At 48.2% G+C, this 25,821-nt stretch overlaps 1 protein-coding gene across 1 annotated transcript in view; it reads right to left on the reverse strand.

Moving 5' to 3' along the window:
• Window positions 1-25,821, reverse strand: part of MYH16 (myosin heavy chain 16) — a 46,116-nt gene that overhangs the window by 10,910 nt on the left and 9,385 nt on the right. The window contains exons 10-33 of the mRNA XM_074964568.1: window positions 25,585-25,723; window positions 24,683-24,951; window positions 23,967-24,137; window positions 22,597-22,776; window positions 20,779-20,905; window positions 19,822-19,883; window positions 19,114-19,201; window positions 18,230-18,347; window positions 16,928-17,048; window positions 15,111-15,247; window positions 14,001-14,082; window positions 12,323-12,496; window positions 11,210-11,437; window positions 10,320-10,424; window positions 9,170-9,256; window positions 8,825-8,970; window positions 7,741-7,831; window positions 6,184-6,240; window positions 5,260-5,346; window positions 4,349-4,594; window positions 3,968-4,085; window positions 3,611-3,738; window positions 2,026-2,222; window positions 757-889 (exon numbers count right to left, since the gene is read on the reverse strand). Coding sequence (XP_074820669.1) covers window positions 757-889; window positions 2,026-2,222; window positions 3,611-3,738; window positions 3,968-4,085; window positions 4,349-4,594; window positions 5,260-5,346; window positions 6,184-6,240; window positions 7,741-7,831; window positions 8,825-8,970; window positions 9,170-9,256; window positions 10,320-10,424; window positions 11,210-11,437; window positions 12,323-12,496; window positions 14,001-14,082; window positions 15,111-15,247; window positions 16,928-17,048; window positions 18,230-18,347; window positions 19,114-19,201; window positions 19,822-19,883; window positions 20,779-20,905; window positions 22,597-22,776; window positions 23,967-24,137; window positions 24,683-24,951; window positions 25,585-25,723 — 3,291 coding nt within the window. The remainder of the gene's footprint in view (window positions 1-756; window positions 890-2,025; window positions 2,223-3,610; window positions 3,739-3,967; window positions 4,086-4,348; window positions 4,595-5,259; window positions 5,347-6,183; window positions 6,241-7,740; window positions 7,832-8,824; window positions 8,971-9,169; window positions 9,257-10,319; window positions 10,425-11,209; window positions 11,438-12,322; window positions 12,497-14,000; window positions 14,083-15,110; window positions 15,248-16,927; window positions 17,049-18,229; window positions 18,348-19,113; window positions 19,202-19,821; window positions 19,884-20,778; window positions 20,906-22,596; window positions 22,777-23,966; window positions 24,138-24,682; window positions 24,952-25,584; window positions 25,724-25,821) is intronic.

Genomic DNA, 25,821 nt, shown 5'->3' on the forward strand with positions numbered 1-25,821 from the left:
CACCCACCGTTCATGGATGTAACACAGTGAGGTAGGGTTGTCTGCTCCTATGGCCTGATCCAAAGCCCATTGCAGTCATTGGATAAACTCCCTTTTAGTTTATTGGGCTTTGGAGCACCCCATAGTCCTGATTTAACTCGCATTTTTATTCCCATTTCCCACCATTGCACTATCATTGGTGCATCTAGACTAGTGGTAGCAAAGGTGGAAACGCTAGCGTAGACCGGCAGCACCGATCACTAGTGTTTTCACTGCCAGATTGTCTAGACTGCAGGGCTAGATGACATGATGATTAAAACACCCGTGGCCAGTCCACACTAGCATTCCCACCGTTGCTGCAAACGGTGGCGGTGCAACGCTGGAAAAGGCGAAGGAAAATGGCATTGTAGAAAACCTGCTTCGGAGAGGGTTCCCTGGTGCTGCAGCTAGGACGGGCTGTCTGGCCAGATGGACTCTTGCTTTTGCTGCTACTGGAAGCTGGTTAATTAGCCTGACTAAAAGGAACCTGCTGTATGCCTATATGGAATGTCTGTGACTATCCTCTGGGCCTTCACACAGTGGGATCCGTCTAGTGCCTTGCTACTGCTGGTAATGCAAGATGTTGTCTTTACTTTGGTAACCTTAGTAGAGACCATGGAAGTCCATGGAAATTGACAGAGGGACTTCAGTGGGCTTTAAATCAGGTCCTTGGGCTTCCTGGGATGTTTTGTTCAGGCATACGTTGGCAGGAATCCATCTTTGCCACAAGTCCCTTACCTTTTCCAGGTCAAGAGTGAGGTCTTCCACTTCTATCTGAAGCCTCTGCTTGGTTTTCTCCATGCTGGCGGCCCGGGCTTGGGCAGCTTCCGCTGTCTCCTCTGCCACCTGGAGCCTAGCAGCCAGCTTTCTCCTAAGGGTGGAAGGTTTTAAAGCGTCAGCTAAAGAAAGAGGAGGGAGAGAGGCTTGCCCATCTGTCCCCTCCTCAGACACGTTCACTGTTTTCGCCTTCAGAGGGACCTACCAAGGTCAGGAGACCTGCAGAAGCCTGACTGAGAATGGTGCTGTCCTAGCTCATGAATGGCATGCGCACTGCTTAGTTTAATGGTTTAGCAGCGTTAAATTTCAGTCCGGCGCATTTCACGGCACCTGCCCTTTGGCTGTGCAAATAAACGCTGGGCTGAGTCTGCGCAGAAGGGCTCTGCAAGAGCACGACTCTTCCGAGATGTTGCTGCTGACACGGCGAGAACACGTCCAGAGTTGCTGGGGGGTCTATGCCAGAGAAGGGACCCAGCAGCATCCCTTAACCATGTGCAGCATGCTCATCTCTTCAGCTGCCGGGTCTGGAAGGAGTGGTCAGGGCCAAGTTCAGCCCTCTGCTCTCGGGTGGCTTGCTGGCACTGAGCTCTCCTCGGCCTGGCACTTAGGGATCTCCAGGAGTAGGACTGTAATTGTGCCCTCTCCCCCCCTCGGCCAATGCCCGGTCCATCAAATCTAAAGTAAACCAGACCTCTTCCATCTGAGTCAAGAGATGTAAAACAGGGCTTTCGGGCTAAGAGCTCTACTCACGGTGGCGTGGATCCTCATGGTGCTCTTTTCAGACAGACCACAGGCAAGGGGGCTCCGCTTTTAGCCTTTGCAGCTTCGGTAATCTCTTATCAGTTACCCGGGGCAGAGTGCCTTACTCCAGTTTGGTAGCCCCTTCCCCCATGCGTAGTGCTATGGACTCCAGTAGGACTGACTGAGGAGTAAAGTACTGCTCAGGTGCGAGTGGGGATATCTGAACCTGGCCCTTTCTTAAGACTGTGTCGTCTGTGTTTGATACCAGGCAGCAATGGGGATTTAGCTCTCCGCCTCCCTTATTTATTATTACAGGCAACATTCTCTCTTTCTCCTCCTGACCGGGATGCTCTCGCTTCTTCTTTAGCTTTTTCAAGTTGAGTCCCACAGGTTCACAGCCCTAAACTCTGACTCGCCCCACAGCCAACCTGAATCCTGGCCCTGACTACCCCCATCCCAACTCCAGCCCCTTGAAAGCCAAATGCTCACTTGGTCTCTTCCAGCTCTTCGGTTCTTTGAATGGCATCCGTCTCGTATTTGGTCCTCCACGTCGTGACTTCGGTGTTGAGTTTGGAGACCAGGCGTTGCAGCTCAGCTTTGCCCTCTTGCTCTTCTTCCAGCTGCTCTTTCATCAGGTCCAGGTCATGTTTTGTGTTGGCCAGGCTCACGACAGCAGTGCTACGGGACTGGAGATACCAAAACCACCATGAGTTACTTGTCCTTTGGGAGCATAAAGTAAGGCCAAGACTATAACAGGGTTCAAAAAAGAACTAGATAAATTCCTGGAGCATAGGTCCATCAATGGCTATTAGCCAGGATGGACAGGGAGGCAACCCCATGCTCTGAGTGTCCCTAGCCTCTGTTTGCCTGAAGCTGGCAGTGGACAACAGGGGATGGATCACTTAATGATTGCCTCTGTTCATTCCCTCTGGGGCATCTGGCATTGGCGACTGTCAGCAGACAGGATACTGGGCTTGATGGACCATTGGTCTGATGCACTATGGCTGTTCTTATGTTAATGAAGGCACTGGAGTAACCTCCTGGCCTTTCGGTGCTCAGACAGAACCACTCAGTTCTGAGCCTGTTAGAAACATTTCAGGCCAGAAATACAAATACATGCATGGTCATGGGGCCAGTTTCTGCTCTCCGTAAATGAGTTGCACATGCACTCACATAACTGAGAGCAGAATTTGGCCTTTCACCGTTCTCAATGCTTTGGCGTGGTGTTTCACTTGATTTACCACGGAAAGCCCATTCTGTGCTCACTCCAAGCAGAGAGACAGTGTCTGCCGTGACCAAGGTGTACTGATACACCAATAGAGCGAGGCACCAAGTAAATGGATCCTGCCTGCAGAATATGCAGAGGGCCTCCAGGGCAGAGGCAAATATTGCCATAGTTTGCAGTCTTATTTGTTCCAACTGTAACTCAACTGGACTCAGCTGCAGTGAGGCCCAGTGGTTGGGGCATAGGACAGGGAGACATGAGAACCATGTTCTATTCTCAGTTCTTCCACTGACTCAAGTAAGAGCTCTGAGGGTTTGTCTACACTGTGATAAAACACCCACGGCACGGCTGGCCCAGATCAGCTGGCTCAAGCTGACGGGGCTTGGACTGCAGGGCTATAAGATTTCAGTATAGACGTTTGGGCATGGGCTGAAAGCCCAGGCTCTGAGACCCTCCCCCCTCGCAGGGACTCAGAACCTGGCCTCCAGCCTGAGCCTGAATGTCTACGCTGTGATTTTAGAGCCCTGCAGAGTGAGCCATGTGACCCTGAGCCAGCTGACCCAGGTTCTGAGACTCGGTGTTGTTGGTTTTTTATCCCAGTTTAGATGTACCCTCGGTCTCATTTCCTTATCTGTAAAATGGTACCTACAACCGAGATCCACGGATAAAAACTGCTGTTAATTGGTATTATTTGTTACCCCAGGGATGAATTGGACCAGGTTGATTTTCCATGGCTAGAGGTGAGTCATTAACACAATAAAGGTTTGTTTCTCTGAAGAGAGCAGTGTATGGGATAGCAATTAGTGCAACTGTCCAGCCAGCAGCCCCCTCTTGGGCTATCACCCATACCTTCGACTCTTCATCCAGCTGCCTCTTCAAGTCATCCACCTGAGAGGTGAGGGTAGACTTTATGCGGGCAATCTGGGTAAGCCTGCTCTGAGATTCCTCATGCTCTCGGCTCAGCTCACTGTTTTCAGCTACAAATAAAGTGCAAAACAAGTGTGAGATGAAATAATTCTTCCCTGATGTATTGAAAGAGATGATGAGGCTGGACTGTCACGGCCTTGCCAGAAAGACTTGGCAGCGCGAGAGATGGCTAGAGGAGATGGCGACAGGGCTGCCAGAGCTAGATGGGAGGAAGGGGAAGAGGAGGTGCAGTGGGGCACAGTATGGCACAGACATGTCAAAGGAGAGCAGGGAGTTTACCTTGGAGTCTTGTCCTGATGGCATTAATTTCAGCCTGGTTCTTCTCCATCTCAGCCAGCCTGGAATTGGCCTCAGCCAAGTTGTCTTCCAGCTTGCGGACATGGGCGTCAGCATTCAGCTGCAAATGAACGGTGAGGTCAGTCAGACAAAAGCAAAGTCTGACTTGAAGGGCCAAGTCCTGCTCCCCGGCACACCCAGTTTGTCCCATTAGCTGTCATTATAATGGAATGACTAGCGTGGACCAGGCGAGTGGGATGTGGGCCTGGTGCTCCAAGGTGCTGAATGGCCTCTACTTCAGCTGACGTTGAAGGTGTTCAGCACATGTGCAGCCCCCCTGGCTTTCCTGCTGGATTTCAGAGACACTGGCCATTTGCGCCTTACCTTGGATTTCTGGATGGTCTCTATGGTGGCGCTGAGGTCCTCGATCTCAGCCTTCATGACCTGCTTGTCTTTCTCCAGCTTGGACTTCACCCTCTGGAGGTTCTCCGCGTGCTCCGCCATCTCCGCCATGGAGTCTGCGTGCTTCTTGCGCAGAGTCGAGGCCGTGGCTTCGCTCTGCAAGGCCGCCTCCTCCAGCTCACGCCGCAGCTTCAGCAGCTCGGCCTCACGCTTGCGATTCTGATCAATCTGCGGAGGGACAGAGCACAAACCATCCACCAGGATCAGGAGAGCCACTGATTCTCAGCACGTTCCTCAGGGGGCTGTTTTGTTTGAAAGGCTTTTTGATGCCTTTTGTCTTGCTTTAATTGTTTCACCAGCTCCATCCTGGTGTAACTTCATGAATGAGTTTACCGCTGGCTACCAGGACAGATCCCCCTGAAGGCAAAGCATCCAGGCTGAAGTTCAAACAGAAACGTGCTTTGGACTTCAGTCCAAATGTTTTCATTGTGGAATCAATGGAAACACTGCCCAAATCACCTGCCACCCTCTTCTCCATGCTAGTAAATGAGTTCCTCATCAGAGAATCTAAGGGTTTTCTACTGCTACGTATCACCATAGTTTCTGAGTGGTGTCCATGTAAAGTCAATAGCAATAGCGAAGTTCAAGGCAGACTTCCTTGAGTTTCTGACGTGTGTCTCTGTTGGGGGTCAAACACTGCTCGGGGAAGGTTTTGGGGGAGTTGGGGGTTGGTAAAGGTTTGGTGATACAAGGGGGTGTAGAATCTGGCCTGCTCACTAGCTCAGTGCAGGTTCTGAAAATGCTCCTGGAGATATTCCCAGCTCACTAATGTTTTGCTTTCTTCAAGAAAGGGGACCAAAGGGTCAGATGCCCTTCTCTGGTCAGTTCCTAACCTGAGCAGTAGTGGCACCTCCGGCCTCTTCCAATCTGTCGCTGAGATCCTCAAGATCACGGGAGAGGTCGCTGCGCTGCTTCTCCACCTGGTAGGAGGGAAGGAAAGAAATTCTTACTCGCTGACTAACCTCAATTCTCCCATGGCCTTTTTTCTGACTATTTCAGAAACCACGGTGTACTCTCACGGTTTGAGCTCAGGAGTGGGACCCAGGAATTCCTGAACTCTAATCGTTGGTGCCTGCTGTGTCCCTGGGCAAGTCCCTCCATGCCTCAGTTTCCCCATCTGTGCAATGGGACTAATAATACTTTTCTGCCTCATAGCTTGTTGGCGAACTAATAAGTTATCATTTGTAAAGCTCACGGAAATGGGAAAGTTACATATTCGTGCTGTCTGTTCATATTAGCCTCAGATTGTATGTCGGGCACGCTTTTACAGAGTGAATTATCTACAGCCTTTCCTGCTATCACTAGATCTGATAAAATAGTTATTAGTCAACTCCCTACAATTTGCTTAGGGAATTGCACATATCGGGTTTGTTATACGAGATACATACGTAGTTACATATCTGTAAAGAGCAAGAGGGAAGATTTTGTTATTAAAGCCAGGATGGGATCCACCCTGTTCTGCCACAAACTGGTCAGCCCCTGAACTGCAAGGCTCCTGTTTGCAGTGAGTAGGTAGTTCACTCTTCATGGCCCATTCAGTCTACACAGATTTCAAACCAGAGGGCTGCTACATACTGGTAGGTCTTTGTGGTCTGAGCACCTGCCCATTGATAGCTGACAGAAAGCAAAGCAGAGTTCAAGACTGGTCTTCGCACTATTGCTAATTTTATCAGGGACTTGCAACCTAGTCTTTTATTAGCTCCCTTTTAGAGGCATTAGCCGTTTTCTGAGTTCTCTCTTTGGGTGGATATTTTTACCTTAGCTCTCATAGCCCGTTCAGCTTCCAGTTCCTCCTCCAGCTCCTCAATACGGGCCTGCAAGACACACACAAGCATATCAAGTGATTGGACAAGCAACAGTAAACTGTCCACTGTTCCTATCTGAGTGGCTGAGGGAATAAGAAAGAACCTGCAGGAACACATCTGTAAATTCTAACTTCTGTATTCTGTACTCAGAACACCTGTCAACTTCTGTGGGAGTTTTCCCTCGGAAGGACCTGTAGAATTTGGCCCTAGCTAAACTGTAAAAGACCAGCATTCAAGACCTGTTGTCATCAGGCCTTTCTTCTCATTCATGAGGTGTGTGGATAGTGGGTCCTTGGAAAGATGACCAGTTTACATGGGGAAACTTGTTTGTAGGGTTGGGCAGAAAATAGGCATTTTTTTCATGACAAATTTTGACTTTTCAGTGAAATATTGAAAACTGAACTATTCCAGCCGAAACCAGAAATAGTGCAAGGCATCGCAGTGCCTTGTGGGGAATTGTAGTTTGAGTGCCTTATGGGCTGGGGTCTCTGGCTGGGCTACATCTCCCATGATTCACAACTTTATCCCCTCTTGGTTGGGGAAGGGAAACTTCATAGAAGTCCCTGTGCTTAGTTTCGATGCCAAATTTGTGACCAGCCATACTTGTGCAGTAGATACAAATAGACCAAGAGGTGCCTGCAGTAGATCACCTCCCTTCTTGGCATATCATTGTGACAGGACAGCTGTGATGAGTTTTACGTTCAAAGCAGAGGCTGCAGTTTTCCAGCCATAAAAGGAAATAGGGTCTAGTGTAAGTAGCTGGAACAAAAGACGGGGTGGAGCTCAGAGCTGACTGAGCCGCTGACTCATTGTGAGGAATAGGGCAAGGGATTCCACATCCTTGGGCTTCAGACAGGGCCATTGGGGCGGGGGGAATCAAAATTTCCCTGAAAAAAACCACAAAGCTGCTGCCTCTGAGCTGAGCTTTGTATAATGTATTTACCTGGAAAAGGAAGAGGCTACCTGACTATTGTATGACTTACTGGAAGAGAAGAGTATTGAGGTCTTAAAGAACAATAGGGTCTTGTCTCCATTTTAATAGGATAGGTTTAAAAGAGCTGGATTGCTGTTTTGCACTGGATTTCTTAGAATAATTTATGTAGAAGAAAAGGAAGTTGACATTTGTACTTGTCATGTTAAGAATGGGGAATAGATCCCACCCCACCAGGCGATAGACGGTGATCTCATTTAAACTGGTTTGAACCCGGAGTAGCTTCACTGACTTCAGTGGAGTTACACCAGTTTACACTGAAGAGCCAGAGTGGAGAATCTGGCCCTAGCCACAAAGGTTTGGTGTTATTGGAGCTTTGGTTTGAGGAGTTTTTCAGTGGTGTCCTTGTCCTTTGTCATGAATGACATGGGTCCCTAACGGCCCACCCAGCTCCCTAGCATGCCAGTGGATTGACTTCTCATGTGAGTTTGGACAGTCCCTTTGATACTAGGAAAGGAAAACCGGAGAGTCTTGAAATAGGATGTAAAGGGCAAGAGAATAGTCAGAGCATTCCTCACCTGGTGTTCTTTCAGTTTCCTCTGCAGCGTGGAATTCAGAGACTGTTCATCTTCCACCTTGGAATTGACTGAATTGATTTCCATGTCTCGCCTGCAAGAAAAGGCACAAGAGACCCCTTCAGGTGGGAGGGGGTGTCACATGGTGGATGGTCCTTTTTACAAGAGGACTGGGAAAGAACTCCACCAGGAACCCTTGACTCTAGGCTGTGCAGAAGTGATTAGCTCTTTAGCATGATGAGCCTTAGTGCTTAAGCTCATTTCTCCTCAGTCATGTCCATTCCCTGCCCACTTTTTACAATGTACTCTTGAGAGTAAAGGCATGGCCACCCAAGGGAGCGGATACATTCACTCAGTGTGGAGGAGCGATGTTAGTGCTTAACCTCACTTGTGTCTGCACTTAGCTTCCCTTGAACGGGAACACGACAGCCTTGCACTTCCTGCTGAGCTCTCTGCTAGGACTGGCATTATCAAGCTTTGCACCTACTAATTAATGGCTGTATTCATTTGCTTAGCTACTTAGCTATTTAACTAACAATAGCAGTGGTTTCGATAATATGTAATTGTGAATTTACATCCTTAAGTTAATTTTGAAGGGGAGGAGTGCCAGAGAAATGCTGGCAGACCCATCACTACAGTAGTCAGTGGTGACACTATAATAATGATCTAATTAGCGATAATACTTTGCATTTCTAGAACAGCTGTTATCTAAGGATCACAGAGCCTTGTAGAAATAATGATCAGTTAAGACTCACAACACCCATCGAGGTAGATATGGTTATACTCCATGTATAAGAGGGAAAACAGAGAGATTGACTTACCAAAGATCAGACAGTGAGTTGGAGAAAGATTCAAGAATAAGATCCAGGAGTCCTGACTCCTAGTCTTCTGCTCTAACCATTAGAGCGCACTCTCTTGGCATTAGGTTAGTAATGGATTTCTAGGATCCCAAGAGGAACTCTGACTCGTGATTTTTCTAATGAAGTGGCTGTCAGGTATAATTAACGCCATCAGATCCATGGTGCTGCCCTGTTTTGACTCCGGAGTATCTGCCACACAATGCGATTCTGTATGGACTGACACTTACTTCTTAACCACCTCCTCCAAGTCCAGTTTGGCTCGCTCCATCTCATTGAGGTTTTCAATGGTCATTTTCAGGTCGCCCTCAGCCTTCCGTCGGGCCTTCTCCACCTCGGCACGGATCTTCTTTTCCTGTTCCCAGTTGTCCTCCAGCTAACCAGAGATAAAAGGGGAGAGGAGAATCAATGGCCACAAGAATTTGAAAAAGCTGGCGGGGTAGAGACAAGCACTCTGCAATGATAACACCCAGGCAGTAGATGTTCATCAGAGATGCCCAACATGTCGATCTTTAAAAACAAGCCCCCTCCACAGTGATGAATGAAATGACAATCTCAGACCAACTAGTCCTCACCTCGTGTAGCTGAGTGGTAAGTTTGCTGTTGTTCTTGGTCAGATGATTCACTTTGTCCTCCTCGGCCTGCAGGTCATCTAGAGTTTTCTAGGAAGGGAGAGACAGAGAAAAGGACCATCACTGGTGTGCTGTGTTGGCTGGAAGACTAGCTACCCCTGTCCTGACAATAAGAAAAACCCCATCTCTTGGTTTCAGAGTAGCAGCCGTGTTAGTCTGTATCCGCAAAAAGAAAAGGAGGACTTGTGGCACCTTAGAGACAAACAAATATATTTATTTATCTCTTGGCCCATCCAAAACCCCAGTTACTGTCATTGAAGGCTGCTCAGAATAACAGGTTTATTAATGATTCATATAATTCCCTAGTGTCTTATTAAAGGTAGTAGATGGTACTAATAATCCTGGGATACAGCGGCAGTCCTCCTTATGCAGGCCAAACCCCCACTGATATTGATGGGAGCTTTGCGTAAGTTGTCAGCAAGTCCTGCAGGATCTGGTCCAATGACAACATGTATCGTTACAAAAGAACCGCCCTCGTTTGCTCTTGGCTAATCCACACACCATCTTTTGCACCCAGGAAAAGGCAGTCTCTTCCTCGCTCAGCAAAGATGTGAGAATAGACAAGGGTAGTGAGCTCATTACGTGTGGAAAAGAGCCTGCAGAACATCTACTAATTCAGTACTATTGCTAGCACGATAGCTCATTATCATGACTTCTTGTATGCTACGCTGTGGTAACGGGAGTGCCTGGACCACGTCAGTCTGCTGAGCTGAATGCGGCTGGGGACGGGTTTTGACTGACTGCAGGCTTGGCACTGTATGTGAGAAAAACGCGGTCCCTGGTCGGGGGAGCTAACAAACGACATGTTCAAACAGCAGGAGGTGTGTTTTGTATTTGTTCACACAAAATCCAGCAGTTCACAATAGATCTCTCAGCCAAATAGTGCAAAGGAGCATGATTTTACTCTTCTGCAATGTATAATGCATAGGAGACACACAAATCCCCAGCATGACTAAGACCTGGGATTCTTTCCCACTTGTGCAGCAATTTAATTTCTCGATAGCCTGAGTAGGACACCATTTCTCTTTTCCCAGAGCGCAGCCCTAAGGACGCGATTGGGGTGCAATAAAGAAAATGGAGCAGATTTTTCTACCTGGTGCAGCTCCTCCAACGCCCTCTTCTCCTTCTGGAGTTTAGCGATTGTGTCGTCCCGGACAGAGAGATCCGAAGTCAGGGTTCGCACTCGGTGGTCTAGCGCCTGGAGACAGGGAAGATAACATAGTCAAGATCACGACCAGCCATGTCAACTTTTAGTGCCCCCCAAATCAACTAATTTGTAGTTCTTTAGCTCCGGGAAGGCCAGAACCTGGACCTCTGTTGTTGATCTCTCACACATGGTAGGTTTATGAGAGTTGAAGATAAAGGACTCTGTCCTGCTTTCTATCTAGCTAACACTGATTTCAGGGGAAGCAGCAGGATGCCACAAGCATTTGCTGACTGTGACCCAGGGACCATATCACACTGACACAAAAAGGCTATAACATCATGGATTTAAACCTTCTGTGACAGTTCCAAATAAGAAACGGTTGATGGGGAACAGAGGGAGTATCCCCCAAACTTAGACAAAAGGGCAAAGGCAACTGGGAGGGATTCATGGGGGCACATTTTATAAGCAAAGACCCAGTAACTTTGCAGTGAGAGGAAGGTGGTAATTAACACAGGATGTGGAAGGGCTCTGAAGGCCTCTGTAGAGAGAGATTTGTGGGAGTTACAGGGAAATTACTCCTCCTAATACAGGACAATAAGGAGAGTTGTAGATTCAGGTTCATCCCAGCTCAAGATAGAAGGAATAGCAGATTTTTAGAGACTGTGGAAGAGGGAATATTGAATACTGGAGAGGGAACAGCTGACAGGTTCCGAGCTAGCTTCTCAAAGGGCATTCAGATGGCATGAGCTTTGCTGGTTGGTTCCCTGCTCTTGACAGTGGTTATTTCCCTAAAGGGCAAGGAAGAGAGGGCTTAAAATAATGATGATGCTTCATACCTGCTTCTCTTTCTCAGTCTTGGCCAGCGTGGTTTCCAACCCCTCTAGGTCGCGCTTCAGGTCATTGAGTTCCCCTTCCAGCTTGCGCTTGTGGGCACTCAGGGAAGAGGCTGTGCCCTCCTCTTCTTCCAGACGCTCCTTCATCTCTGAGATCTGGCTCTCCATGTCAATTTTAGATTTCATCAGCTGGGTCAGCCGCTCCTCAGCATCTATCAAGTTCTCTTGTTCCTAATGGCGGGAGGGAAACACAACCTTTATCATTTTAGAGGCTACTATATCTCTGGTCTCTTGTGGCACTAAACATCCATATACAGTGGGTCAGGGCTGCTCCACTTAAGCACCAGCGACTATGCTAGGATGTTAAAGGTGCATTGACTCCAGCTGGAGTTGTGGTTGCACAGCATCTATGAAAATCAGGCCTTCGGTGTTTCAAGTTACGTAAGAACGGCCATACTAGGTCAGACCAAAGGTCCATCTAGCCCAGTATGCTGTCTTCCGACAGTGGCCGCTGCCAGGTGCTTCAGAGGGAATGAACAGAACAGGTAATCATCAAGTGATCCATCCCCTGTCACTCATTCCCAGCTTCTGGCAAACAGCGGCTAAGGACACCATCCCTGCCCATCCTGGCTAATAGCTATTGATGGACCTATCCTCCATGCATTTATTTAGTTCTTTTTTGAACTCTGTTATAGTCTTGGCCTCCACAACATCCTCTGGCAATGAGTTCCACAGGCTGACTGTGCAACACCCAGAAATGGAAAAACCCAAATTAGAGGGTGCTTTTGAAAATTTTTCCACAAGCTATTTGATTAAGGTCACACAGAATCAATCAGTGGCTGAGGCAGGAAGAGAACCCAGGATTCCTGACTCCCATTGCCTTGCTCTAACCACTAGGCCATTCTGCCTCCTGCTGATTTTGGAAGAGTTGGGTTTTTCTTTGACCTGCTGTGGTTCTCTAGGACTCTCACTTTCCATCTCCCACAGCTCTCTACTTGTTCCAGATTCTTAAAAACAAGCCCTTTTATGAATCATTTGGAGAAGCTATAGCCAGTGCCCTCTTACAGGCCCAAGGAAGAGACATAACCGGTAACCATCCTTTTTCTGATCACTCACAGCCTGCAGCTGGATGGTAAGATCGTTCTTCTCTTGGCTGAGGCTGGCCATCTTTTCCTCCAGCTGTTTGACACGATCAATTAGCTCCTGAGTCTTCGACATGGCATTCCTCAGCTCCTCTTCCTTCACCTTCATCTCCTCCTCCTGTCGGGCCACATTCAGCAGAGGCTTCACCTGTAAGCATGCAGTTCAGCCAGTGAGATTCACAAATGGGTCTTCTCTGTAGCAACTTCCCCCAGAATGCTCCTGAGCCAATCTCTTTATTGCCATATTGAAGTATTGCCTGGGCCTGGTGTCTTCTGAAATGACTGATTTGGTGCGGAGTGCTTCATCACTACGTGTGTGTTAGATGACTTCCAGGAAAGGTATCATCATAAACTACTTACCCGAACAATTCTGGGCCCCAGCAGAGAAATCAGGACAGTTTGCCAGATTCTGAGCTCCACTGACATCACTAGAGCTACTGCAAAAAGAACAGGAGTACTTGTGGCACCTTAGAGACTAATAAATTTATTAGAGCATAAGCTTTCGTGAGCTCTAATAAATTTGTTAGTCTCTAAGGTGCCACAAGTCCTCCTTTTCTTTTTACGGATACAGACTAACGTGGCTGCTACTCTGAAACCTGTCATTATGCAAGAGCTACTGCAGGTTCACACCAGTGTAACTGAGATCAAAATCTGACAATGTCTTTTGGAGGCTTTTTGGCCCAGGTCCTCAAAGATATTTATTTAAATGGGAGAGTAAGATGCCTAAGTACCTTTGAGGCTCCGGGTCTTTGCTCCTGAGGTGCTGAACTTCCGGTAAATTGAGGACATTGGGCCCACATTTTTAATGTTTTGGCCTGCACACGTGCAAAGCCCCATATTTACATTTGCACACACACAAAATGGGGGTTGAATAATGAATATTTAAGGTGTGCAACATCAATTTTGCATGTGCGGATGTGGGAGGCTGTGCTCCCAATGGGTACACAGGTAAACTGATCAGATGCTGTTTAGGTTCCCCTGTGTTAAATTTGGCCTTAAATTGGTGTATGGGTCCTTCAGCATCTATTAAGCAAGAATATCTTGGCCAATGCTCCTTTCCATCCCCTGCTACCAAAAAAAAATTAATCTTAATGGGCCTATGAGACGAGAGAAGAAGCCACTGCTGTGGAATCGGGCTCATCCGTCCTATTTAGGCCACGCCTTTCTGAGCTGGGGGGCAAATGGACCAAGAAACTTTGTTCTAGGTTTTAGGATTTAATTAATAGCCTGAGTCCATCTCCTGGGTTCAGAACTACAACACCTAGCCGCTTAAGGCAGAGTTGAACTTCATTTGTTGGAGGAGGGAGATCCAGGGCTTGAATTTCCTAAAGAACGTAATTCCCGTTTCATGGAGGTGGCAAATTCAGATTTCAAAGTGTCCTCCATTTCCAGACTGCTCTGACATTGACTTGGAGGGAAATCATTCATGCCCCTTGCCCTGTTAATAATTAGCAAGAAAGTGACTGGCACCCAAAGTGTATTTACTTGTTGCTGAATAACTGGGCAAGGCAATTCTTTTTTTTCTACCCCTTATCTTCAAAATCCAAGCGCCCTACCCATTGCCAGTGCTTGCAGCTGCTTTTATTTCCTTCTGTGTAAGCTGGGTACAGTGTGTGTGGGGGGGGTTTGTTTGTGGGAAGCACGGGTCTCACCTTGTTATACAATTTCCACCAGCCCCAGAAGCGCAGCTGCAGGAATTTGCGAACATTCCTCTGAATCGCCATCAGGCCTAGCCTGTAATGAAACCGAACTGGTTGTGTGGATTAGAAACAGTCACCAGTTTCCTGGCAATGTGACTAGGTCGTTGAGACATCAAGACATTGTCCTGGCATGCAGCACATTTCTTTATCAGCTCATTTGAGAGATGTCGTTTTCAGTTCATTCTTAAATGCTGAACTCACTTTTCTCCATTGGCTAGGGGGGTTTTCTCTTAATTCAATACGATTGTTTCCCAAAGCAGATATTATTTTCAAAGGTTCGTTGTGCAGCGTGTGTATTGTTCTGGGTGGGTATCACTGTGGCAGTGTGATAGAACCCCGCCAGGAGGCTGGAGCCAGTATGCAGGGGCTATGTAATGCTGGGGCATTCGCTGAGTGGGGTAGGAATGGATGGAGCAGTGTTCTCCCAGTCCCAGATGCAAGAAAGGTCAGTGGCAGTGTGCTGAGGTAGGAAAAGGGTGGCAGGGTTGTACTGGGATAGAAGGAATGCTGCCACTGAAGTAGAACATGGGTGTTTCATGCAGGGGAATATGGTGCATCGGCTGGAAACGATTCTAACTGGCAATATCTGCCTCCCTTCCACCCACTCCATCTTGCAGCCATAAATACCCCCTAGCGGCAGCAGAAACAATACAGTTCTACTGCCCAGGATGGGACCAATATGTTAAGGCCCCACTCTGATCTACCTCAACTGGGTACCATGAAGCTGTGTTCCAAAGGGTTCACTGCTCCACAATCAGGTTCCCGAACAGAGGCAGGGCTTGTGGATCCATCACTACATAGATCCATCAACTAGTAGAGTAGATGCACAGGAGGTAGTGGAACTATTGTAGCCCTGTGGCCTGAAGGGGAGGATTCTTTAGCCCCTTGATTCCCATATAGATCCACAGTGCACAACCCCATTACTTTGGTTGTGTGCCAGGACCAAGGGTTGACATCCAAGATTCATTTCATGGTGCCTAGTAGAGAATGAAGTATGTTAGCAATTGGTTTCTAGCGCTTTCTCGGATGCACGAAGTGGTGTCTCATATTTCAAAGGGATACCTTCTTTCCAGCATCTTTTTGAACTCAATCCTCATCAGGAAGCCACGAACACGGCTCTGCAGCATGGACATGATCTTTGCCAGACGGTCATCGCGCAAGTCTTCCAGTTTGGCCAGGACTCCGGCACGGAAGAACACCTTGAAGAGCAAGAGAAGACTGTTAGAACTTGGCTTCCAGGTCATGCACCAGAACTTTGAACCTGTGAACTTCTTCCCCCATCTATAGGCTTATTCATGTGTCTGGGCTTAGTCAGGGCTGTTAGTCCCCTTTTAGTTTCTATCGTGGGTTTCTGCCTTTGTTGACCTGTCTGACTTTCCACCTACATTTGCTATCACTGTAGGTCACTGGTCCCCAAACTGTGGGACACGCCCCCCTAGGGCGGCATGGAAGAACATTGGGGGGGGGGCTGCGTCTGGGCCTGGGCAAGGGAGGGAGCACCACCCAGCTCTGCTCTGCCCCCAGCTCCACGCCGGCCCCAGCCCCAGCCTCAGCCACTGGTTCCTGGCCCTGCAACCAGCCACGCCCCCGCTTCTGGATGTGGCCCCGGCTGCAGTTCCAGCCCCGATCGTGGCCCCACTCCCAGCCACAGCTCTGTTGCCGGCCGCGGCCCCCGGCTCTGACCATGGCCCCTGGTTTCGACCGCGGCCCTTCTCCCGGCTGAGGCCCCAGCTGCAGCACCGGCCCCATTCCTGACTGCGGCCCCACTCACGGCCCTGGCTCCCAACCATGGCTCCTGGGGGGCCGGGCCAGGAAGGCACAGACCATAAAGTTTGGGGACCAGTGCAGTAAGTCCACAGAATTATATATGAATAGAATATTGAGGCTGGGATATTCATAAGCAAGGGCCTGAGAGTCAAGACTCCTGGGTTCTATTTCTAGGCTCTAGCACTGACTTGCTGTTCGTCCTCAGTGAGGTCACTTACCCTCTCTCTGCCTGTCTTCCTTTAGCAGTAAAATGGGGATAACGACGACACTGGATGATTTAATTAACGGACATATAATAAAGCACTTGGAAATTGAAGGATGAAATATGCTAGAGGAGTGGTGTGGGAGTATTATACAAGTTAGAAAATTCCATTGTAAGTTCCTGGAAAAAAGCTGAACTTTTTCCGCCTCTGCATGTGTATCACAATAGTCTATTTCATTACGTGATCACACAAAACATACATGCAGAAATATTAATTTCTGACATGCTCCATTAAGATTATAGGGGCAAAAAACAAGGTCTTGACTCATTTTTTTTTTAATTCCGTCTGAAGTTGGGCAAAATTCTTCGTGGAATTTTTACTTGGCTAAGGCCTGGTCTACATTACAGAGTTAGGTTACGCCCTGCATGATGTAATTAAGACAACAGAAACCCTGGTGTAGACACTTCTAGGTCAGCAAAAGAATTCTAGCTACCACCTCTCGGGGAAGTGGATTTAGTACAGTGACGGAAGAACCCCTTCTGGCAGTGTCTGTAGCAGTGCCCCTGTAGTGTTTCTAGTGTAGACATACACTAAGGAGCGAGTAAAAAGTGAAGGGACCTGAGAGTTTAGCCCATCTTTAAAAGCGTGCCTCCTTTGCATTATCTTGCTCTGTATTTGAGAACGAGCATGTCACATTGCTCTGGGCCGTGAGTTCACATACTGGAAGGCAATGGAGGGCGGAGCGAAGATTGCTGTAGGAACTTTTAACTCCGAGGCCTGGTCGACACACACAAGTCCCAGTGCTTGAATTAAAATTTGTTTTGAAATCAGCATAAACTGGTGCCATTCCCTGTGTGGACACACTTCAATTGAATTAATTTAGCTTACTATGATAGGAAAAAACAGTACCTTGGTGTGCCCAATTTTGAACTCATTTTCCCCCAACTCAATAGAGGCAAGCAGCAATTCTGATGCTTTCTTGTTGTCCACAAATCCCTGAGGGATTACATTGGGGTTCAAGACTTGATATCTGAAATGAGAAAGACATGTAGTGATGTAAGGGCCACTGTTAGGAGAAGAGCTAGGCAGGGCTGTCCTTAGGATTTATGGGGCCCTACGCAGCGTCATTAAACTGGTGCCCCTATGGCTGACCTGCTCTTAGCAACGCAAACATAAGCAGACAGTATTGGAAAACTTGCCACATGCACTTTATTAAAACCAGTTTAAACAAATGAAGCACACTATAATGCTGATGGACTATACTTGCACTAAAGAAGTAGCGCTATGGAAAAAATTCTGATTTATTGACAGAATGATGCGGAGAGTCACAGGTCCCCGCAGAGACCTGCCCCCCGTACCCTCTCCCTCATGCAGAACGTGCCGCGCCAGTGCATTAGGCTCTGTGAATACGGCCCCTGCCTTCTGCCTAGTAAGGAGACTGCAGCACGCCCTGGGTGTGCGGGGGCCGACCCGCTCTTGCCTGCTGTCCTGGACATAGGCACGGACTCCATGGGTGGGTGCTCCGGAGCTGGAGCACCCATGGGGAAAATTTAGTGGGTGCAGAGCACCCACCAGCATCAAGCTCCCCCCTCTGTCCCCCTCCCCCTCGCCTCTCGCGCTGGTGGCCCTGCGCTTACCAACTGCTCCCCCTCTCTCCCAGTGCTTCTGGAGCACCGCGAACAGCTGATTCTCAGTGTTCAAGCTCTGGGAGGGAGGGAGAGGAGCGGGGACAAGGCGCGCTCAGGGGAGGAGGCAGGGAAGAGGCGAGGCGGGGTGGGAAGAAGTGAGGCAGGGGCTTGGGGGAAGGGGTGGAGTGGGGGCAGGGCCTGGAGTGGGGGAGGGGGTTGAGCGCCCCCCAGCAAGATGAGAAGTTGGCGCCTATGGTCCCGGTGGTGCCCCAAATTTTTGGGTGCCCTATGCAGCCGTGTATGCTGCATACGCCTAAGGATGGCTTTGGAGCTAGGCAAGGGTTAATGTCTACTTCCATCACAGTCTCTTCTAGCAAAGGTCTCAAAAGGGCTGGGGTGCCAGCTGTGAGGTGTTTATAACCATCTCTGTTTCTCATCTTTACTTAATAAGAGTTCCTGAAGGAGAGGATGTAGGAGGGTTAGCAGTGGAGCTACTCCATCTCCCGATTGTCCAAGGAGGATCCCATATTGGGTGTTGTTTGTGTCCATCCTCCCAAATGGGCCGAAAAATATAAACATTCACCTCTGCTTGAATTCAGGGTACTGCAGTCTGTTAGGAAAGCCCTTCCTGCAAATACGGATGCCTTCCAGCACTCCATTACAGGCCAACTGGTGCAAGATCAAGTGAGCATCAGCCACCCCTACGAAAACCAGAGAACAGGTCAGCACTTCACTTTACTGAGCCAGAGCCAGGGGAACAAAACGACTGGAGCTTCTCACGCCGTTCGCCCTCGGTGACACAAAGATGTAAAGGGAGAGGTTAGTAATGGACAGAATTCACACACTGTGGGTAGAACTGAAATGGAGGAGAAAGGACTGTATTAAGGGCGCCCCCCACTTTGCTGTGTTGGGTACAAGAGAAGCTGAAATGTTCTACACCAGAGGGCCTGTTCGTGTATGTTTTCACTTCAGCCCTGCTCCATCAGTCTTCTTGCAATTACTGTGCGGCTGAGATTCCACTGACCCCTGGAAATCCAGGAGGTGAAGTATCTGGGACATTTATCAGCCCAACAGCGTATTCAGGAGTAGACAAGGAGTTAAAGGGAGATATCAGGGATAACCACCCTTTAACAGAAGTCCATGTGCTACCCTGTGCTTTCTGTTACTGTCCTTGCCAGTTTACTGCATGTCAAGGCAGTTTGGTATTTCCCTGTTCATTGGACAGCCACAGAGGAATGAACTGTTCATTAGCTAACTGCTCATTAGCCATCTTGTCTTCAAACCTCTCTATTGGAGTCTTGTCCCACACTAACATTGCCTTTAAGGGACACAGAGGTGTTCTATGAAGCGATACCCCATGTTCTTCCAGGACTGGATAAAGATCTGCTGTTCAGCCAGCCAAAGCTAGGGCAGAAGGCATTGTGTTTCTTTGCCCGAGTGTGGTTCAAAGGCTCTGCAGATGCTTACCAGACTGCTTGAACTCATTTGGAATGATGCAGCGTACAAAATGGGGCGACGTGCTATGCAGAGTGGTCATCAGCTTATTCAGCTGCTCCTGAAGCCGGAGGAAGAGAAATAAAGTGAGCGAGGCAAGCAGAAGAGAGAGAACCTCATGCTCAGTAAATTAATTCACACTCCTTAGTTGTGAAGATAACACTAGGGTGCAGGTGCAGGCTGGATGCTGCACACCAGGTGAAGAGCGTTGCATGGATGAACGTTTGAGGACACCATGGGTGATCAAGAGGGTCTGAATCCTGGATTTTCAGTTCTAAAAGGCAGCTGATGTGATCTTAGTGTTCTTCTTATTCCACTATTCATAAACGATCTCACTGTTTTCTTGCACTCCCAACCTCTCTTTGCCATGTCTACCTGCTGAATCTTTTCTAAAACTTAGATTCATAGATTAGATGAATGGATTCCCAGGCCAGAAGAAACTATTGTGATCAACTAGTCTGACCTCCTGTATAACACAGGCCAGAGAACTTCCCCAAAATAATTCCTAGAGCATAGCTGTAATTCCTAGATCATATCCTTGATTGTATGTTCCTTTGGGCAGGGCCGCTCTCTGTTATATGTGTGTCTAGTGTCTGGCCTAATGGGGGCCTGGGTCACTACCAAAATACAAATAATAAAGTACCCTATATTGCAATTGATGGGTGGCGAATGCCCACTTACCCTATAGAAGTTGGAGACTGTCATGAAAGAAGAGCCTCTCTTCTGCTTCTTGGCACCACCAGCTGAACAATATTAAAATGCGTAACATATAAGTGATATACTATAGCACACAAAATAAATATATCTCCTCAGGAGCCTGTAGTTCACAGTACAGTTCTCGCTGGAGAAGACACCCCTTAAATAAAAAACAAGCATCCATCAAACCTGCCCGCTATTCTGGTTTAGGGATTTTGTATTCATTTACTACTGTAAGGGAATCCTGGAATCTGAAGTGAGCTCAGTGCTTGGAAAAGAAGGGAACGGAAAACTGAGTTTACAATATTTTGTTTGAAAGTACATGTATTGGTACATCATTGGGCCAAATTCTCCTGCGGTTACAGGGGTGCATATGCATTGCTTTGCACTGTAACTGGATGGAGTGGGACCAGTGTAACTGAGAGGAGAATTTGACCCAACCTGTTAATAATTTGAGATCTTAAAAGCCTTTTCATAGTTTTCCCATTCATCTTTTGAACTGCGGAGCCCCAGGCCGGACTGGCAACAATCCGATGAGGCAGCAAGTTTTCTGGTTGATAGGAAACCTGACAGTTGTCTGGTCAACAGAAGGCCATTTACTGCCTGGAGGGAATTCCATAGTTTGTCCTTAACTCCGCACTGCATCCTCCCTTCATTCAGACACAAGTGTGTGCCAGTAGCAGTGTTCTAGAGAGGCTTCATTCCAACAAGGTGAGCTATCTCGGCCAACACTAAGGGGGCGTCATTTTCAAGGACTGAGCTAGCCCATCTTTCAGCATGGAAGAGGTTGTATCGCAGAGGAAGTCGGTTACCTGGCTGCAGAGGGTGCTACAACCAGTGGCCTAATCCTTGCCACAGAGAATTGCAGGGAAACACTAAAGGGCTAGACACTATCCCATTTGCGCCCAACCACATTGCTGTGCTGTGTGATGTTTACCGTACCTGCAGCCTCCTCCTCTTTAAAGAGATTACCCAGCAGTACCATGCTGGATTTCTGGAACAAGCCCACCACTGTTTCATTCAGGGGGTCCTTGTTTTTCTCCAGCCACCCAGTAATATTGTACGCCACCTGGAGAAGGCGGAGAAAAGTGAACGCTCCAGATTCTGAAAGAGAACGTTGCTGCAACACAGTACAAATAAGAAGATGCTTCTTCTCCATTGACCACTAGCTCTGAAGATCCCTGAAGAGGGAGGGGGAGAAATCCACTGCATGAAGTGGGAAAGTGACTGAGTTAGAGACTAAGCCACAAGTACTCCTTTTCTTTTTGCGCATACAGACTAACACGGCTGTTACTCTGAAATGAGTTATTGCTGACTCACGATCAGCCTTAACTTACTCACTGAAGTCTTGTGGGTTTAGCAGGGATTCTTGCCATGGAAAGCAGATGTTCCCCTGACGGAGGAGCTTTGGCAGGCTTTGAGGAAGGAGGCCTGTTGCAGGCAGAGGTTAGACACTTCCCTAATATACATTCACCTGGAGCCACTGACAGAGGGGACAATATGGCCCATCCACTGGTGTCATCTGAACTTAGTGTGGTGTAGTCTAACACAAATGTCAATGGCAAATACCCATGTGTGACCCGGGAATGGCAATAGCTGCTAAATGTAAATAAGATACAGAAAGCTCTTGTGATTCATGCTGTGATCATGTTTTGTCAGAATGTCTGTGCGGTCGCGTGCATGAATAACGGGCAGAGTTTGGTTAGATGCATAAAGACTGTTCCTGCAGCTAGGCGTTGGCACGGCTGCTTGACACAGTCTCCATGAAAGACTAGACAAGCGGCAGCAAACCCCAGGACTCCGGCTCTTCTGGCAGCATTTGAGAAACAAGCAAAAATTAATTTAACCCCTTGGCTGATTTGCGATCCTAGTAACTGTCCTGCGAGCCTTTGTGCTCCCAGAAACAAAGTCCTGGTACTGGGGGGAGGAGATGGTTTGCAGAATTTTTTTTAAGGATTTAATTTTTGATCAGAGCTGAGCCTTGTGTGTTGAAGTGTCATAGAAATCATATCACGTGAGATGAAGTGGGTATTCACCCACGAAAGCTTATGCTCCAATGTGTCTGTTAGTCTGTAAGGTGCCAGAGGACTCTTTGCCGCTTTTACAGATCCAGCCTAACACGGCTACCCCTCTGATAATAGAAATCATAAAAATGCGGGGCTGGAAGGGATGGAGAGCTCACCTACTCAATCCCACCCACGCTGAAGTAGGACCAAGTATACATAGACCATCCCTGACAGATGCAATTGACTTGCTACTCATAATCCACTAAAGTGAGCTACTGTCGAGTCATTGAGCATACATTTGCCCAGCTGAAGTTTTAGATTGTGATTTATCTCTGTTGTTGTTGTTATAAAGCATTTTGAGATGCATTTCAATGAGACCCTGCAGGACTAAATTCCCTGCTGGGGTAAGTTGGTGCTGCTTTATTGAAGTCAGCAGAGCTCCACCAGTTTATCCCAGCAGGGAATTTGGCCCATAAAGGCACATTGTGCTGTGATATGTCAAATGCCTTGAAAGCATGACATGATTGGTGCATTACCCAGTGCTATGTGGATGCTGAAACATGGGCTTGGAAACACCGAGCACTCAGGCATGGGTCTAACGGGCCTGAGTTTGCAGTGCAGTCCTGGCTCCATTTCCACTGAAAGTCAGTGGGAGTTTCATGGTTAACTTCAGCGAGTGCAGGGTCAGGCCCATGCAGGTAGCCGGATCTACATGGATGATTTGCCAACAAAAATAACATTGTTCGGGACGTACCGTGCCAGCATAGTGCACAAGCTCAAAGTGGGCTTCAGGCCCTTTGCCCCTGCCTCCCTTGGGTTTCAGGAAGTTGGATGATTTGCCTAGGTGGTTGTCATAGAGGGCAGCCTTGAAAGTAGCATCCGTGGCCTTCGGGAACACGCACTGCTCTTCCAGGATAGAGAAGATGCCCATGGGCTGGGGAAAGAAAGAGGATCACAAGGTAGAAGCAGATGAGAGAAGCCCATTACTGCCATCTCAGTGATGAGCAGGGGCAGCTTCACCTCTGATTTGAGTTTGCCACTTACAGCTAGATTATTATCTAGTCATGTAATTATGTGCAGCTGAGTAGACTCGTGATCATCTAGTCTGACCTCCTGCACATCGCAGGCCACAAAACTTCACCCACTCCTGAAATAGACCCCTAACCTCTGGCGGAGTTACTAAAGTCCTCAAATCATGAAGAGGTAGTCAGTAGGCAGACCGCGGCCCAAATCCAGATTGCCAGACACTTTTGAACGGACCCCAAAATCTTTTTTTTTTTATGTACTTATTATTATCATGATTGTTATTTTATTTATTATTATTATTTTCTCCGGTGTCTGGATCTTGACTATACCTTGACCAAGAAATTTGGACCTTGACAAAAAGTAATTGACTACCCCTGATTTAAAGAATTCAAGTTACTGAGAATGCACCATTTACTCTAGTTCAAACCACCAAGTGACCCGTGCCCCACGTTGCAGAGGAAGGCGAAAAAAGCCCAGAGTCTCTGCCAATCTGACCGTGGGGAAAATTCCTTCCTTACCCCAAGTATGGTGATCAGTTAGACCCTGCTCATGTTGGTGAAACCCACCAGCCAGACCCCTGGAAAGAGTTCACTGTAGTAGCTCAGATCCCTCCCCATCGAGTGTCCCATCTCTGGCCATTGGCGATATTTGCTGCTAGCAGTCACTGACGGGCCACATGCCATTGTGGGCAGTCTCATCATACCGTCCCCTGCATAAACTTAGCAAGCTCAGTCATGGAAGGCGGCTCCCCTGGGGAGGCTGTTTCAGAACTTCACTCTTCCGATGGTTAGAAACCTTCATTTAATTTCAAGCCTAAACTTGTTGATGGCCAGTTTATATCCATTTGTTCTTTTGCCAACATTGGCTCTTAACTGAAATAACTCTTCTCCCTCCCTGGTGCTTATCCCTCTGGTGTATTTATAGAGACCAGCCATAGCTCCCCTCAGCCTTTGTTTGGTTAGGCTAAACAAGCCGAGCTCTGTATGTCTCCTCTTGGAGGTAAGTTCTCCATTCCTCTAACCATCCCAGTAGCCCTTCTCTGCATCTGTTCTAGCTCATTCTCTCCACGCACCTCTCCTTCAGGGCAGGGACAGTTACCTTTTCCAGGAGATCAATGCAAGCCTGTAGATCCATACCAAAGTCAATGAACTCCCACACAATGCCCTCTCTCTTGTACTCCTCCTGCTCCAGCACAAACATGTGGTGGTTGAAGAACTGCTGCAGCTTCTCGTTGGTGAAGTTGATGCACAGCTGCTCAAAGCTGTTGAACTGCAGAGAGATGGGGGGAAGCAATGCATGAACTAATCGGCCTTTGAAATGTAGCCCCGGAGGCTGCAAATACAACACAGCTGCTGGGCAAGAAGCAACGTATCCACCCTGGGGGACACGTTCTGATCTCTGTTATTCCAGAGCAAGTCTAGAGCAACTCTACTGACTTCAGAGATATTTCAGATTCCCTCAGTGGTGGAAATGAGATCAGAATTCGGCCTTAGGAAACCGAAAGGGGAACAACACGCACCTTTCTTTCCCTGATGCAAAGCCGCCTGATTGCTGGGTTCCTGCAACTGAGGGATCCACTGTGGTCATTTGCTCATTTTTTAACCCCCACATGCTCTCTGATTGTTTTCTGCCAGGGTATCGACCTCGGTTTGGTGCCCTTGATTTAGTGACCCATCCCACTGGATGATGACTGACTATGCCGGCATGTCCACGGATACTGAAGTTAACATTTTGGAGGGGGGCAGGATGATAAGGGAATATTTTCACAAACAGAGGGGTCCCACTTCAGAGAGAGGGTCTCCTGCTTTGTGTACCTCAAAGATCTCAAAGCCAGCGATGTCCAGCACCCCGATGAAGAATTGTCTCTGCATCTTGGTGTCTAAGGTCTTGTTGATTCTGACCACCATCCACTTGAACATCTTGTCATAGGTAGCCTTGCCCAGGGCGCCGACGGAGTTATAGCACTGTTCCATGTTCTGCCCCTTCTGCACAAACTCATTGCCCACTTTCACCCGGGGCCTGGTGATGCCCTTCTGGAGCTCTCCGGAGTTGAGACCCATGAGGTGGGCAACTTTGTCAGCCACTGTTGAAGGACAGGAGGAACCTCGTTAATCTTAAAGGGAGGAATAATGTTGCTTGATCTCCTGTTTGTGTCTTTTAGCATATTCCGGAAAGGGGTTATGTGTTCTGCACTCTGGGGAGCACAGAGACTGCTTCACCGCTACAGCACAGCTCTCCACAAGGGGTGGGGAGGGGCCATAGTTTTGTCCCCTCACACACAGTGGCCAACGGAGCTGGCCAGCCATATTGGAGTTGAGGGAGTAGAGCACAGTCAAGAAAGAGACGCAGCAGGGGGTGCTCTGCCTTTGTCCTCCAGGAGACATTCTGTCTGCCCACTCCCCCAGGACTCCATAGTAGCTGCAATGCAGGGTGATGTCTATGAGGAACAATCAAGCCTTTTGCTGAATGCTCAATCACCTGTCTAGGCCTGACACCCCTGTGGAGTGGTGAAAGGCAGCTCCCGGTAGCACATCTGCTCCCTTTAAAGATTCAGATGCAGTTGGTTGTTTAAGGTCATTTTTATCCTTTGGAAACATGCTTGGGTTGGGTAGCTTTTCTGGGACGTCAGTGAACTGGCAGAGTAAAACAATCCATTCTCAGGTTGGGTGTAGATTTCCTGGGCGTACTTTGACCCAAAGCAGTGACCCCAGCCTACCCTCGGTGGTGTCTACGTCCGCCTGCTCCTCTCTTGCCTTCTGCCTGAACTTCATGTTGCCAAAGTGCATGATGCCTCCGGTCAGCTTGTAAATTCCAAGCTTCTCTTCTGGCGAGAAGCCTAGAACATCAAAGGCCACCTGGCCAAAGGGAAAGAGACCCACAGAAGGGAAATATAAACCTGCACCTTAAGCAGGAGGACTTCTCCTTACTATAAAAACCTAAAGTCATTCCACAG

This window comes from Natator depressus, chromosome 10, assembly GCF_965152275.1.
Source record: "Natator depressus isolate rNatDep1 chromosome 10, rNatDep2.hap1, whole genome shotgun sequence".
In the NCBI taxonomy this organism is placed as follows: Eukaryota; Metazoa; Chordata; order Testudines; family Cheloniidae; genus Natator; species Natator depressus.